Source organism: Rattus norvegicus, chromosome 13, assembly GCF_036323735.1.
Source record: "Rattus norvegicus strain BN/NHsdMcwi chromosome 13, GRCr8, whole genome shotgun sequence".
NCBI classification, from domain to species: domain Eukaryota; kingdom Metazoa; phylum Chordata; class Mammalia; order Rodentia; family Muridae; genus Rattus; species Rattus norvegicus.
In genome coordinates, this window is record NC_086031.1 from 90252977 (window position 1) to 90267309 (window position 14333).

A 14333-nucleotide genomic window follows, 5' to 3' on the forward strand; every position below is an offset into this window, starting at 1 on the left:
TCCATGTTTAAATTTATGACATCAATAAATGGTTTTAATTTTATTTTTTTTAAATTTTATTTATTTTTATATGGGTGTTTGGCCTGATGCTTAGCAAAGGTCAGATCAGGACCCTGGATCCCTGGTGCTAGAGTTACAGACAGCTGTAAGCCACCATGCGGATGCTAGAAATCAAACTTGGGTCCACTAGAAGAACAACCAGTGCTCTTAACCTCTGGACCATAGCTCTAGCCCCAACAAATATTTAAAATGTGTAATAACTTGACACACTAATATCTACAAACTTTCATGTTACGCATATCCAATCATGTACTGGAAATCTGATCACTCCCCAATCACTTCAAGCCTCACAATTCCTGACCTCTGTCCCTCCCTCAAGCTTCTCTTCCCTCTGTATTCCTAGTGCCACCAATTCTACTTATTTGCCAAATACAAATAGTAATAAATATTGTAAAAGAATATTATTCTCATTCAGGTCAGCATATCCAATTTACTTGCTGGCTCTATCATGGGCAAATGTAGCCAGTGCATCTTGGATCTCAACCACTTACATTGAAATGTTCTGGATCATGATTAGAGTCTTTATCCTCCCTGATTAACCATCATCTTTAAGTGCTCTTGACATTGGTTTAAAGGAACCAATGGCTGTATGGCTAAACTGTAAATAATAGGCTGTCTCAACTTGTATACTTGGAGGTATATATTGGGATCTTATATGGACACCCTATATCAAGGAGGTTTGTAAAATTATTGGCAGATAAAAATGCCCAATAATCTTAAATAAAACAAAATAAAATCAAACTTAGCTTAGAGAAGAATGGAAAGGAAGAAGAAAAAGGGGAAAGCACGTATGAAATCGCTACCTCTAGAGAGCATTATCTCCTACTGGTCTACCTAGACCATGCATCTTTTCACCAAAAGTTGGCCCCATCATAACACTCAGTACCTGTCCTCAGGCTTTTCTTCTGCACTGCATGCTTGTCATTTGATACCTATGTCTACACTCACCAGACAATTCCTCACAGTCTTATGAACAGTTCTCACATTGAAGGTGTCAGTTTGTGCTTGACTCACTACTGAGAAGGCAAAGAAGATATATGAAAAAGATCAGTGCCAGTGCCACTGTGAAAAGAGGGGACAGCTGTCCTGAGCTATTTCCAATATCAAGGTAGCAATTTTTCTTGCTTAAGTACCTGGCATTTTGCCAAGGAATACATACAAAGATAGTGCTCAATAAAAGAAAACAGCTATGGTGAGTAGTGTTCCTTTTCTATGGGAAGACAATTATTTTACAGAAGTAGGGTCCTGGGAGATTGTTCAGTGAGGAAATATACTTTACACTGCATGAAGGAGGACCTGAGTTCAACTCTGGACCTAAATATAAAAAGCCAGGTACTGTAGTACACCCTTACGATCCCAACACTGGGGAAGCGGGGACAAGTAGATATCTAGGGCTCAGTAGCCACCAGTCAGCCTAGCTTACTTGACAAGTTCGAGGCCAATGAAATATTCTGTCTTAAAAACAATGGGTCCTATACCAGGGGAACACACAGAGGCTGTTCCTTGGCTACTACATATCTACAAACACATGCAGACATAGAACATATTTTTATTTAGAATCACTACAGTCTTTTGGAAAAGATGTAGCTTAACCCAGAGCTGTGTAAGGCAATCTAGCCCCAGCTTAACTGGTTTTAAAGCTGAATGCTATTCCTATATTTATGGTGGAGGCCATTTCTACTGTTTTATTTATAATACAATATTACACATATATGAGTTTTCTCTGCATGTATGTCTGTGTGCCACCTGTGTGTCTAGTGCCTACCGAGGCCAGAATTGGGTGTCAGATCCCCTGGTACTAGATTTACAGACAGTTGTGAGCTATCATATGGGTGCTAGGAGCTGAACAGATTACTACCATAAGAGCAACAAGTGCCCTCACCAATTGAACCATCTCTCCAACGTACAATCTCTTAATACACCTCATTTTGTCTTATTCCTTCACCAGTTAGAGAGAAAGAACCCTTCTCTCTCAAGAACACTATGGTTAGAAGGTTAAGAATTAGTAACATTTCTTGCTAATTAATAATCTATTTCCTGATTAATGACCAATATCTAAAACCATTGAGCTAAAAATGCCCTCAAATTCTCAAGCTTCTTTTTTTATGTTGCTTTCATCATATAAGACCCCTGTACCACCTAGTTAGTCTCCTTTCAGTTGCTGTACCAAATCCCTAAGGTAGTTTCTCATGGGTTCAGAGGGTCAAGTGATCAACTAACCCTGTTGCTTTGGGCCTGTGAGGAGGCATCAGATCAGAGTTGGAACATCTCAGAGAGAAAAAATAAAAAGAAAGACGAGAAGTTGCCAGATCTCTCTCGAGGATCTACTTTCTAAATGACTAGAAAACTTCTGACCAGGCACCACCTCTTAAAAGCTCAACACCTCACAAGGGCACTGATCTGGGGAGCAAGCCTTTAAAATATGGGTTCTTGGAGGAGGTTCCAGATCCAAATTTTAAGCAGTCACTCATCAGCTCAAATTAACAGAAGTAATTTCCCTTAAAGGAAAAGGGCACATTGCTAGGAGGTCAGTTCTTCCTGAGGAATGCAAATATTTAAGAGATGGATCATAGAGTCTAGTGTAGGTGGTTAGAGACTACTATTCTATTCTCAAGACCTGAAGTTCCAAGGAATCTGGGTCCATTGAAGACTAGAGCAATGAGAGTGGGGTACAGTTATAAGCTCCAGGGGTAAGGCACCTCATTTCACTGAACTCTATCATTCCATATGTTCATAGTAGAATTCTGTTTAAACTGCATGAAACTTCCTGGTAGTTCCTCTACAGGTTTAGACATTCACTGAATTATAGGTAGAAAATCAGCTCCAATTAATTGGATTAAAGACTTGTAGGTCATCTGATAGCCATGTGGTTCTACACAGCTTTAGTGAAGAAAGGCATATCCGAACTCAATCCCTCCAGGATTCCACTTCATTTACAGCGATGACATTTGAAGTTGTTAGATCTTCAGGGAATTATGACAATGGAAGTAAGGGGAGACTCCTAGTTTGCACAGTTTAATAGGCAAAGATGTGCTTATTTTCAGATACCGGCCTGAGGATTGCTTCTCTACAGATCCCGAGTTGGATCCCAAACGCTTTCGAATTAATGATATAATGTTCCTCTTCCGAATTCCCGAATGTGTAAGGTAACTCAGAACTTTGTGGTCACGTAGTACTATCTGGATCCCAGGTAGGTGAGGTTAGCAACTCATCTCCCAGCATGAAGGAAGGGACAGCAGAAGGAAGATGGGTGTCGAGCTACCTCTTTCATTTCAGTTTTCCTCACTGTCATATTCTCTATGGGCCTGACATGTTGATTGGGTAGACCCTTACTTACCACCATGTCAGCTTCACTGTGCAGACCCTTATGTCACCCTCACTATGTGGACCTTTACAGTGTTGCTCTCTCTGTGTAAACCTTTGACATGGCAGCCTCCCTGTGTGAACCCTTACCATGTTGGCCTCATAACTCCCTTTTCCACAGTAGAAGAAATGAGAAATGCTCATTGGATCATACTTTTAGCTAAATCTAATACAATCTGCACAGATATGCAGCAAATTTAGGACTTAGAGGGCACAAATGGAAATGATATTGCAGGTCCCATGGTCTATCCAGTAGAAATGGGCAATCCCATTCACTCCTGTGCAAGCAGAGGACTTTTTATTAAATGTCTAATTTAAACTGTTTGATTCTATTATCTACTTATCTTTGCTTTAGAAGTCTGTAGTTTTAAGCAACAATATTAAAGAAATCTCTAGAGGGATATGGAAGGTTTCTATGTTATAGTTGGGATTTGCTTGTTGGTGAGTCCAAGTCTAACACCTTCTTTATACATTGTCTTAAAATTGAATCAAAATTCTTTGGAGAATCTTATCAGGATTGTTCTTTGTACATAAGCTAGCTTTCAGCCCATTCCCACAAAGAAGAGAAGAGACAGGGTCAGGCCAGAAAAAATAACACAGTGTATGAAGTTAGCCAGGCTTGTCATTACTACTACCATCTGCCCCTGCATTTCAGTATGGGGAAATCAATGTGTCAATCTAGCATTAGTAGAGAGATGGGGCAGGCCTGTGTTTCTAGACCCAGCCAGCCCCCATACCTATTCAGTGTCATAGCATTTTCCACCTCTAACACCAAACCAGTGAGCAATCATTGCATAGGATGTGGGCTAGCGAGTGGAACACTTCCACACATGAGGAGGAAATGACCTCCTGAAAGTGGGTAGAGGGCACTCTGGGTTCTGTGGATTATCTGACCTTTCCATCCTGTGTCTCCTCCATCCCTCTTCAGGAGATCAAGTCAGGATTCCATATGCTCCTCAACCCAATGTGACTCAAGCAAGGGTCCACAGAGTAGCAAGGTGAGTGTGACACAGAGATAACATCTTCCTGCTGTAAGCAGGAACTATCTATGTGTACATGTGAAATCTTAGTTCTCCCTAAAATTCAATGACTACATTGAAGAACTTTATTTCCGAGGTCTTCCCATATGTGAACAATATAAAACAAGTGTATTAATAATTTAAACACATTGCTTTTATGCTTGTAAAATAATCTAGTGATTTTGAGCATCTCTTCTATGTTATTATACTTCACATGTGGTATAATTAGATCATGGTCCATAATATAATGCAGTGGTCTTCTGTGTTGTCGGTTCCAATTTCACAAATTTTTTTGCAGTGCTTTTCCAATCAGGATTTTATTAAGTCAAATTTTCACACAAAAGTTATTTAGAACTAGTGTGGTAGAAAGAAAACATAACTGGATGGATAGAAAAGCCAGGCAGGGCCAGGCCCAAATCTAAGTCTTTGCTGTACTTCCAGATTCAGTCTAACCTTGTCACTAAAAAGAAGTTTCTCTTTCCTTGTCAATAGATCAGGGGAACAAAGGCACCTGTATGGTTGTCTGTAAAATAAGAGTTGGGCACACCAAAAATTGGGCATGCACTGGTCACTAGTCACTGTCACTAGTGCAAGCCCCCAGGCGATGCCATTGTTTTATAGCTCTTCCATTTATGACTATGAAAAGCTCTGCACTACAGTATTTCAAAGAAATAATTTGTAAGTGACTTTTAATGTTAATACTTAGGAATGCCAGCTCAGCTCTCTGCAGGAGCTGCCTGCTTAGTAGACCTCATTCCCTTGCAATGTCTCAGAACTGTCTTCTCTCTCTTCTCCATTCAGGGAAGTAAGCAAAGTATACATGACACCGAGGTCAAAGGTCAGTATGAGTGAGGTCAAAGGTCAGTATGAACTCATTTCTGTAGAATCAAAAGGCTGAGTCTTTTCTTTCTCTTTGTGTCACTGAGGCCTCACACATCCTCGGCAAGCACTTTACCACAGAGCTTCCAGCCCAGACCAGGCAGATCCTTTGCAACAGGGATTTCATGTGATACAGTAGTCTTGGTGTGCTCTTTATGTAACTGAATATTGATGTGTTTGGGAGTCTTGGTAGTCTAAAGGGAAGGATCTCTACTAAAATGAGGCCTTTTAACGGCATCAATGGGAGGGAGAGAGAATGTGGAAGAGTCATGTAGAGTAGATATGACTACTATATATGCTATACATGTGTGAAGATGTCATCAAGAAGCCCTCTATTCTTGATACATGTTCATTTTAAGAGATGACATTCAGAATCATTCTCAACATGGACAAAAACAAATGATGCTGTCTACGCTAATTCTTGGTTTTTAAAATCCAAAATAATCCTGAACTTTTTAGTCTCCAATGCATTCTACTAAAACTCATGCTGGATTTATAAAACTTGCACAAGGTTTAGCCACCACATGCAGAACCTTCTAGAGGTATTTAAAATAGGACCCCAAACAAACCTTTTAGATTTTCCTGTGATCCAGGATCCCCATTGTACAGATACTTTTCTATTTTTGTCCTGGTGAGTCTTCTCAAGTTTAAGCTAACTTTTTTTTTTTTTTGAGAAAACCCTTCTTTGCTCTTTCCCTCCCATCTCTTCTTTGGTATTCCATAAAACTTGGAACCCTGAGGATTACAAAGACCAGCAGAGCTCACGAGTTTTTCTTACTAGGCGAGCAAACAGACACAGGATCAGAACAGCAGTCAGTGAGCAAGAAACAGACCGCGTCCACCAGCTCTGCGGAACCACAGCCTCCTCTCCTGGTCACTGCACACGAGGATGGACACCTCCGTTTGTGGACGTTGGAGGTGGTGGTCTTGGCTGGGATTCAAAAGGGGTGGGATGATGAAGAGGAGAGTCATACATTGCAGCCTTCTTCCACATGACATTCAATTCAAACATTTCCCTCTTGCAGCCAAAGCTGGTTTTTCAGCCTATCACTGACTGCTGCCAAACTATACACTAGGTCCATTTTACCACTAACGGCATTAGGTCATCAAAACTGTTAACAGTTTCAAATCTTCCAACCTCAGCTGTGAATTGATAATAACTTTCTGGATATTTAAGTAAGATGTCATTAATGATGTGTTCTATAAAAGGATGCAAGGAGGTAGGGAGATAAGTAAAACCCCTAAAATCCAAAATAAAAAAGTCTGAACATGGTAGAGTACATTTATAATCCCAGTGCTGGCGAGGTGGGATCAGTAGATCCCTTGGGCTTGCTGACCAGACATTCTAACTTAGCTGACAAGCTATAGGCCAGGCAGAGATCTTGTCTCAAAATAAGGTAAATGGTGTTCCTGAGGAGTGACACGCAAGGTTGTTCCCTGGTCTAGACACACACACACACACACACACACACACACACACGTACCTACACATTTGTATTTGCATACCATAAAACAGAATAAAAGAATACTGACCTATAGCATTTAAAATATTTTTATTTTTCTTATGTATCTGTGTATATGTGTAATTATATACGCATATGTGTACATGCTTGCCGTGATAGTAATAAGAAAGTCAAAAGTAAACTTGTGAGAGTCGCTTTTTCCACCATGTAGGTCTCAGGGATTAAATGTAGGTCACCAGGCTTGGCAGCAAGCCCCTTTACTGGCTGAACCCTAATATAAAACTTTAATGGTATAAATTATTGAAAGATGGTACTGTATCACTTTGAATGTCCTTAAATTTTTTTTTTACTGTGAAAACAGTAGCTTTAATTTGCCAAAAGAATTCAAGTGATTTGGGAGAGGGGGTGCACATGTCAGTTTAAAAGTACAAATTAGGGACCAGTGAGATAGCTCAGTGGGTAAAATTTAGTTGCCACACAAGCATGAAAACCTGAGCTCAAACCCTAGTAGAAGGAGAGAAGTAGTTCCACAAAGTTGTCCATTGTCCTCTGAGCTCCACATATGCAGCACACACACACACACACACACACACAAACACACACACACACACAGAAACACACACACAAACAGACATACACAAACACACACAGACACACACACAAACACACTCACACACAGACATACAGAGAGAGAGACATACACACACACAAACACACACACACTAAATGTTAAAAATGAACAAGAATTCAAAGCAGGAGATAGATGGGTTTGTAATTGGATGAGCCATTGTAAGCCTGAAACTCTGGGAGACCCAAGGAGATATGAACACTGTGGTGAGTCTTCTACAGAGGACCCAGGAGATGACAGCGAGTGTTGTGTGGCCCACTCCAAGACCCAAGAACACAAAGCTGTCCACTAGCTCCGTGCCAGTCTGCCCACAGGTTCTAGCTTTGTAATGAGTCCTGAGGTTTGAAAACACAAACTGTCTCCCAGATGATCTTGGAATGAAATGCCTTTTATCTGTGGTGAAGAAAACAGAGAAGCAGAAGAGACAATATCCAAGGAGTCTTAGAGAACAGCTGTTGATTTTCCAATGAGATCATGCTATGGAAGTCCTTCCAAAGGCTAGCTTATACCACTCAAAATAGTTTATATTGGTTCGAACCTTTTGCAATCCTTTGTTGCTTCAATAATCAGGTATGTTTTCCTAGCAGGTAAGTATGTCTATGTCACCCTGCAGTTGTATTTGACTTTGAAGGGAATGTTTGTGTAAGGAGAAAGTATCTATTTGAAATCCCGCACAAGGAATTGCATGAAAAGTCCCATGGAAAACACAAGGAAAAGAGGAAATGGATAACAATCAGCTAGCAGTTACCCATACTCTTCATTTCAAAGTAATAAGTCTTCATGGATAGCATCAAGTTATTTTTAGTACAGATGAGAAAATCCTGTTAGTAGTAGAGATAAAAATTGAAGTGTCTTAAGTAGAGTGAAATTCAACTTTAATCTTGGGATTTTATAGAACTTATTGTCATAGGAGCCTTGTTTACCTTGTGCCTTGTTCAGGGGAAGCTTCTGAAAGACATGCTGCCCTTCACGAAGCACTCTGCCATTTCGCTGACGACACTGTACACGGACTCGTGCTGCAGGATACTGCTGGCTGGGAACGTGGGTAAGTCCTTGTTCTGACCGATTAAGCTGCGTCTTAAGAACCTGCATGATATAAAAATAGCTCTTGAGAAACACGCATGACATTTACAGAGACAAATGAAAGTCTCCAAGAGGCATGCTCACGGTGAGAAAGTTATAGCTACAGCAGGGTGGGTACGAAAGCCAACCTTCTATGTTTGTGGCATGTGCCCTTCTTCCTGTCTGTCCTCCAGGGCCAGGAGTTTGAGTCCTTATGAAGGTAGTCTTTTACATGGACAAGTTTTAAATGCAGTTGAAGGCACCAGTGAATTTATCCTTCATCTTGCATAGTGTTCAGTTCTTCAGGACATCCTCAGGACTCAGATTAGTCTCTAAGAATCTGCCGGGCCTTCTGGAGGCTGAGGCTCCAGGATTGTGAGAGTGTACACAGCTGCAGATTGCTGCCTGGCGTGTCCCAGGGTATCAGCTCATTCAAAATGTCTGTATATCCCTACCTCAGGGAAGGATTCAGGACTCTAGCCCCCATCCAAGGGACCTGGGCCAAACAATATTTGTTTTGCTTGTTCTGTGACAGAGTCTTTCTATGTAGCTTTGGTTGGCTTGGAACTCACTGTGTAGACCAGGCTGCCCTTGAGATCGCAGAAATCAACCTGCCTCTACCTTCTGAGTGTAAGCCACCATGCTTAGCCTACAAATAATTTCTTGTGCTGAAATTCTAGAAGTTTCTGGTAGGATTTTTGGGATCTCTTTTATATAATATCATCTATAAGTAGGAATAATTTTACTTCTCTTGCTATTTATAGCCCATTGATCTTCCTTTGTCTTACTGCTTTAGCTAGGACATCAAGCACTATACTGACTAGAAATGGTGAAAGTCAACACCCTTGTCTTGTTCCTGATCTTTGTGACAATGTTTTGAGTTTTCCTCATTTAACATCATGGTGGCCACTACTTTTCCTTACATTAGGTTTTATTATCTGGATATATGTTCTGTGTATCCCAAGTCTCTCCAGAGGTTTTATCATGAAGAGATGCTGATTTTCTCAAAGGCCTTTTAAGTGCCAATTGAAATGAACATACGATTTCTGTCATTGAGTGCATTTATATAGCCCAATTTTGTTCACTGTCATATTTTTATTGAACCATCAATCTATCCATGGAATGAAGCCAACTTGATCATATTAATCGTATTATTGATGTGTTCTATAATTCAATTTGCAAGGTTTTTTCCAAGAATTTTTCATTTATGTTCAACAAGGAAATTGGTCTATAATTCTCCTTTATTGTTAGATTTTTTATATCTGGGTTTGTTATTGGGGTAATCCTAACTTATTAAAATGAGCTTGGAAGTGTTTCTTCCCCTTCTATTTTATGAGACAATAATATTGCTGTTCATTCTTTCTCTTTTTTTAAAATTTGAGATAGGATTTCATGTAGCCCAGAGTGGCATCAAACTTGTGACATAACCAAGGATGTCCTTAAACCTCTAGTCATACTGCCTCTAGCTCTTGAGAGCTAAGGTTACAGGGATGTGCCGCCACATTCAGTTTTCTGCAGTGCTGGGGATCAAACCCAGGATTTCTCACATGCTAAGCAGCTCTCTACCAAGCTAGATCCCTAGACTCCAAATTCCTTCTTTTGTATCTGGTTTCTCAGATTCTATTCTATCTACTAATATAAGTGCCTGAATCAAAATGACATGTCATTTTGGGGAGTGTTTGCCTAAAGATTATGAATATCTAATGAAGGTCTCCAATGTTTAAATTTTATACAGAAGGACACGTTATCCTTTGCAATATTGGTTCCTTCATGGATCCACCTCACGATGAAAAGGTATGAACTTTAGCTGTCCACATAAATACAGAAATCATCTCATGTGTGCTGAGCGTTGTCCTAGAAATATAGAAGATAGAAATTCAAGTGGCCCCAGTACCCTCCAAGGACCGACTCTACTGCAATTTAAGCTATATGCCCCCAGCCTGTGCTTGGATGGATGCTATCTTACAGAGACAGGACCCTTGGGTGATCCATTGTCCTTTAACAGCTTTGAAACAGTAGGAGGTAGGAAACTGCAGAGTTTTAGCCTGCCATTTAAGAACAGCCACAGAAAATTGAGTTAGCGATCTAAGAAACTCAGAAGAAATTATTTTTAACCCTCTAAGGTCTCGAGGAATAGGAGACACATAGGAAAACTGCAAGCTCCTAGGACTTTGGTCACAGAGATGACCCTGAGTAGATAGTCCAGGGGATTTTCAATCTTAGTGTGTCCATCAGTGGGTAGAGAGAAACATAGCGAATATATTACTGCAGAACAAACTGTGGGAGTGTCTTCTGAAGTCCCTTAGGAGCTCCAAACTTGAGGACAAATGTTAAAGAAGGTATCAGCTGACCCTCACAATGCTTTTGAAAGAGAATAAGCTAATACTTTATAAAGTATTTTGCCAATACTATACAACAAATGCCCCCTACCCCATATCCCATGCAAAGAAGAGCATAGTCAATGCTTTCCCTAGAGAAAAATTGCAAGTAAGAAAAATCGCTTGGTCAGTTTCATCCTTAACCTTCACCTCCCAGATCTGCTTTCCTTCGCTCCTGATGGTCTTCACTGTGTCTTCTACAACTACCAGCCATCCACTAAAGCCCATGACAAAATAATAAATATATGAGCTCTTTCTCCAGCAGGGGTATGTGCAGAGCAATACTTCTCTAAAATTGGGCTATTTGCAGCACCTCAGTAAGCCAGAGAAAGCTCATCAGAGCAGAGCCTTAATCACTGTCTCTCCTACCCACTCATAAATGTAACTCCTCGATGAGAAAGCTTAAGACTGTATTTTGATTCATCCCAAGATCTTTTCGTTGCCATCTAGAAATTCAAGCAGCTGCTTTCCTGGCGTGCCCATTCTTTAGAGATTGTTCAAGTGATCTACGTTGAAGACAAGCAGCTGGTGCTTACCGCCTCCATTGATGGCTCAGTGAGGTAAACTCAGATGGGTCCATCCTCTAGGTTTCTAGCATGAGCACAGTCAGAGTTGGTGTTAATGTTGATGTGTTTAGTTAAGATGCAGTGCTTTTGGGGTCATCTCTCGGCCTTTTGGCTAAGATCAGGTGTCTATCTATTCTTACCAGTTTAATATTTGATGTGCCCTCTATCTGAGGACAATAGAGCAAACAGATTGGGGATCTGGAAGATGGGATCGGAGCTTGCACCATATATTCCATGAGCTGAGGTTACAACATCTCTGGTGTTGGTACACCCCTTTCGTGGGGCTTAAGAAAAAAAGCACAATTTTAGTACATTTATTAGAATAAATTTTTACATAAACCAAAAAGTTATATAAAGAAGCTTTGAGAAGGTTATCACTTATTTGAATTCTTTTTCTATATCCATGGACATGCAGACTCCATTATGAAAAAAGGGGGCAGAAACATGAACCTCAAAATCATTTTTTGTAATGTTTGCTCTTACACAGATTCATTAAGCAAACACCACTTTTAAAAAAAGTTATGGCAAAAATTTACAGTAAAATTAGGTTTTAGAGGATTATTTCAGAGGATTAAACAGGATAGGCAGCTCAGAGAACTAGACTCAAATCTGGGGAAGGCTACAGAAGGAGACTGGGGGGTCAAAAGTTTAAAAAAATAGTCCTAGGAAAGGACATGTATCCGGATGGAGCATGGCATAGCTGTAGTCCCAGGTCTTTGGGGGATACAGAGGCATGGATCACTTAGGCTCAGGAACTGTGAGCCAGACTGAGAAGTCTTATCAGAAAGAAAGAGGGAAGGAAGGGGAGGGAGGATGGAGTGGAATGAAGGAAGGGGGAGAAGAAAAGAAAGGAGAGCAGGAGAGTGAAGAAGAAAGGAAAGAAATGGGAGAACGGGACAGAAGGAAAGCAGGATAGAAAGACAGAAAGGAAGAAACAGAAAAAGAAAAAGAGGAAAACGGAAAAAAGGAAGAAACAGAGAAAGAAAAGAGGAGAAAGAAGGAAGAAAAAGAGTATAAAGGGAAGAGAGAGGACAGGTAAGGAGGACAGAAACGGGAGGGAAGAAAGGAGAGGAAGGGGAAAGAAACAATAATAGAAGGGGAAGAGAGCCCCACCCAAACAAAAGATCACTGAGTAGAGAGAGGGGGAACTAGGCTAGTTATTTCAGTGTGGTTGACTTTTACAGAACCTACTTACTTGAACTTAGCTAATTAATTATAATCAATGCTAAGCATGTGTACCCAAAATACTAAAAATACACAGACATATATAAAGAAAAGGAAGGGAAATGTCATGACATTTCTAGAGACAAACTGCTGCCCACCTGAAATGTTTTTAAAACATGGCAATGAATCGTGTTCTTAAAAGAATGGACTTAGACCATACCAAGGAAATCTAGTAAGCCTTTGAGAACATGAGACCAATTGAAATACATATTAAAAGTTAGAAATATCATCATCATCATCATCAACAACAACAACAACATCAGGATTCTTGAATTAAAATTCAACAGATCCTGGCTAACTCTGTGGGCTTGATGATTGATGGGGTTTCAGTTGAGGACATAGTAGAAATTGCTATAAATTTGAATACTTACTTACCGTTAAAGAAGCCACCAGTGGGTTTTAGACTGTAAATAAATGGCTAAGTTGAAAGCCATGTTGCAGGCCAAATCAAGAGGACATGAGCTTCAACTAAAAGAGAAAGCGAGAGATCAACATGGAGAATGGGACCTGCCATGTACAACCAGGGGAACTCTGATGTCATTCCAGATAAAAGCCACTAAAGAACTATAATATGGGAAGGTCCAGGGGAACTTTAGAAATATCAAGATCAAGATGATTCTGTAGAGGGAGCAAATATGTAGAGCTATTTCTTGTATCAAAAAAGTGACCTGTTGTTTTATTTGTAGGAAAGAAATAGTACTATTACAAATGCCTTTAATAACTTGGTCTTCTGGTCTTTACATGGGCTTGGTCTTCTGGTCTTTACACAGGCTTGTTTTCACCTACCCATCAACAGAAATGTTTGATGCAGGTTGTAGAACATGTATTGGCGGATGCATGCAAGTGCATGTGCACACATATACACACCAACCACAGGTATAGAAGCCTCTGTTGCTATGAGCATTGTTCTCTTGTCTTTCTTGTTAGGCTGCTATAAAATGGCTTGTTTACAGACAAGAGAAATATATTGCTCATAGTTCTGGAGACTGGAATGTCCAAGATCATATATCAGCAGACTGAACAATTAGAGCTTATTCCTTTCTTCATAAATGTCACCTGCCTAACTCCTAACTTAGTACCGGCTTTCCGTCATTATTACAACAGAATGTTTGATTAAATTAAATTAAAGGTGGAAGGTTTTAAGCATGCATATGTGTGAAGGCATTGTGTGAGAAAGTGTGTGTGTGTGTGTGTGTGTGTGTGTGTGTCTTTCTGTCTGTCTGTGTCATATACAAGTGCATGCTCAAGGTATGGCACATGTAGAGATCAGAGGAAAACATTGGGGAGTCAGTTCTCTCGTTTCACTTTTCTGTTGACTCAGAGGATCAGACTCATGTCATCAGGCTGAGCAACAAGTGCCTTTTCCCTCTGAGCCACATCAGGGAGGTGCTTCTTAGTCCCAGAGCATGAGAGACTTCAGTCCTAGGTGGTGTAGTGTCCTTGCTTCTAGGCCAGCAGTGAGAGAAAACCTCCTGATAGAAGGGCATGGTGGAAGAATGCTGTTCACTTCTAGAGGCTGAGAAGCACACACAGAAAGGGCCTATGACTTTCAAAGGCATGTATGTCACCAGGGACCACTACAACTATACAATGCTTCCTTGCCACCCATTTACTATGAACTTATCCATTGGTAGGTCAGAACCTGCATGATCCCATCAACTCTCTCTAGCGCCACAACTGGAGACGAAACA

At 40.4% G+C, this 14333-nt stretch overlaps 1 protein-coding gene, 1 long non-coding RNA gene and 1 pseudogene across 4 annotated transcripts in view; 2 read left to right on the forward strand and 1 right to left on the reverse strand.

Moving 5' to 3' along the window:
• Positions 1 to 14333, forward strand: part of Wdr64 (WD repeat domain 64) — a 123785-nt gene that overhangs the window by 96153 nt on the left and 13299 nt on the right. For all 3 annotated transcript variants that reach the window (XM_006250343.5, XM_039091435.2, XM_039091437.2), the window contains 7 exons: positions 3105 to 3206; positions 4352 to 4421; positions 5244 to 5280; positions 6103 to 6239; positions 8352 to 8457; positions 10210 to 10268; positions 11303 to 11412. In XM_006250343.5, the coding sequence (XP_006250405.1) occupies positions 3105 to 3206; positions 4352 to 4421; positions 5244 to 5280; positions 6103 to 6239; positions 8352 to 8457; positions 10210 to 10268; positions 11303 to 11412 (621 nt within the window). The remainder of the gene's footprint in view (positions 1 to 3104; positions 3207 to 4351; positions 4422 to 5243; positions 5281 to 6102; positions 6240 to 8351; positions 8458 to 10209; positions 10269 to 11302; positions 11413 to 14333) is intronic.
• LOC103692322 (uncharacterized) lies at positions 7301 to 13112 on the reverse strand. The gene is made up of 3 exons (XR_595574.3): positions 13018 to 13112; positions 11559 to 11702; positions 7301 to 8498 (listed from the first exon to the last, which is right to left on the reverse strand). It is a non-coding gene; the product is annotated as an uncharacterized LOC103692322 (long non-coding RNA).
• On the forward strand, positions 11514 to 11694 carry LOC120096392 (U2 spliceosomal RNA; annotated as a pseudogene).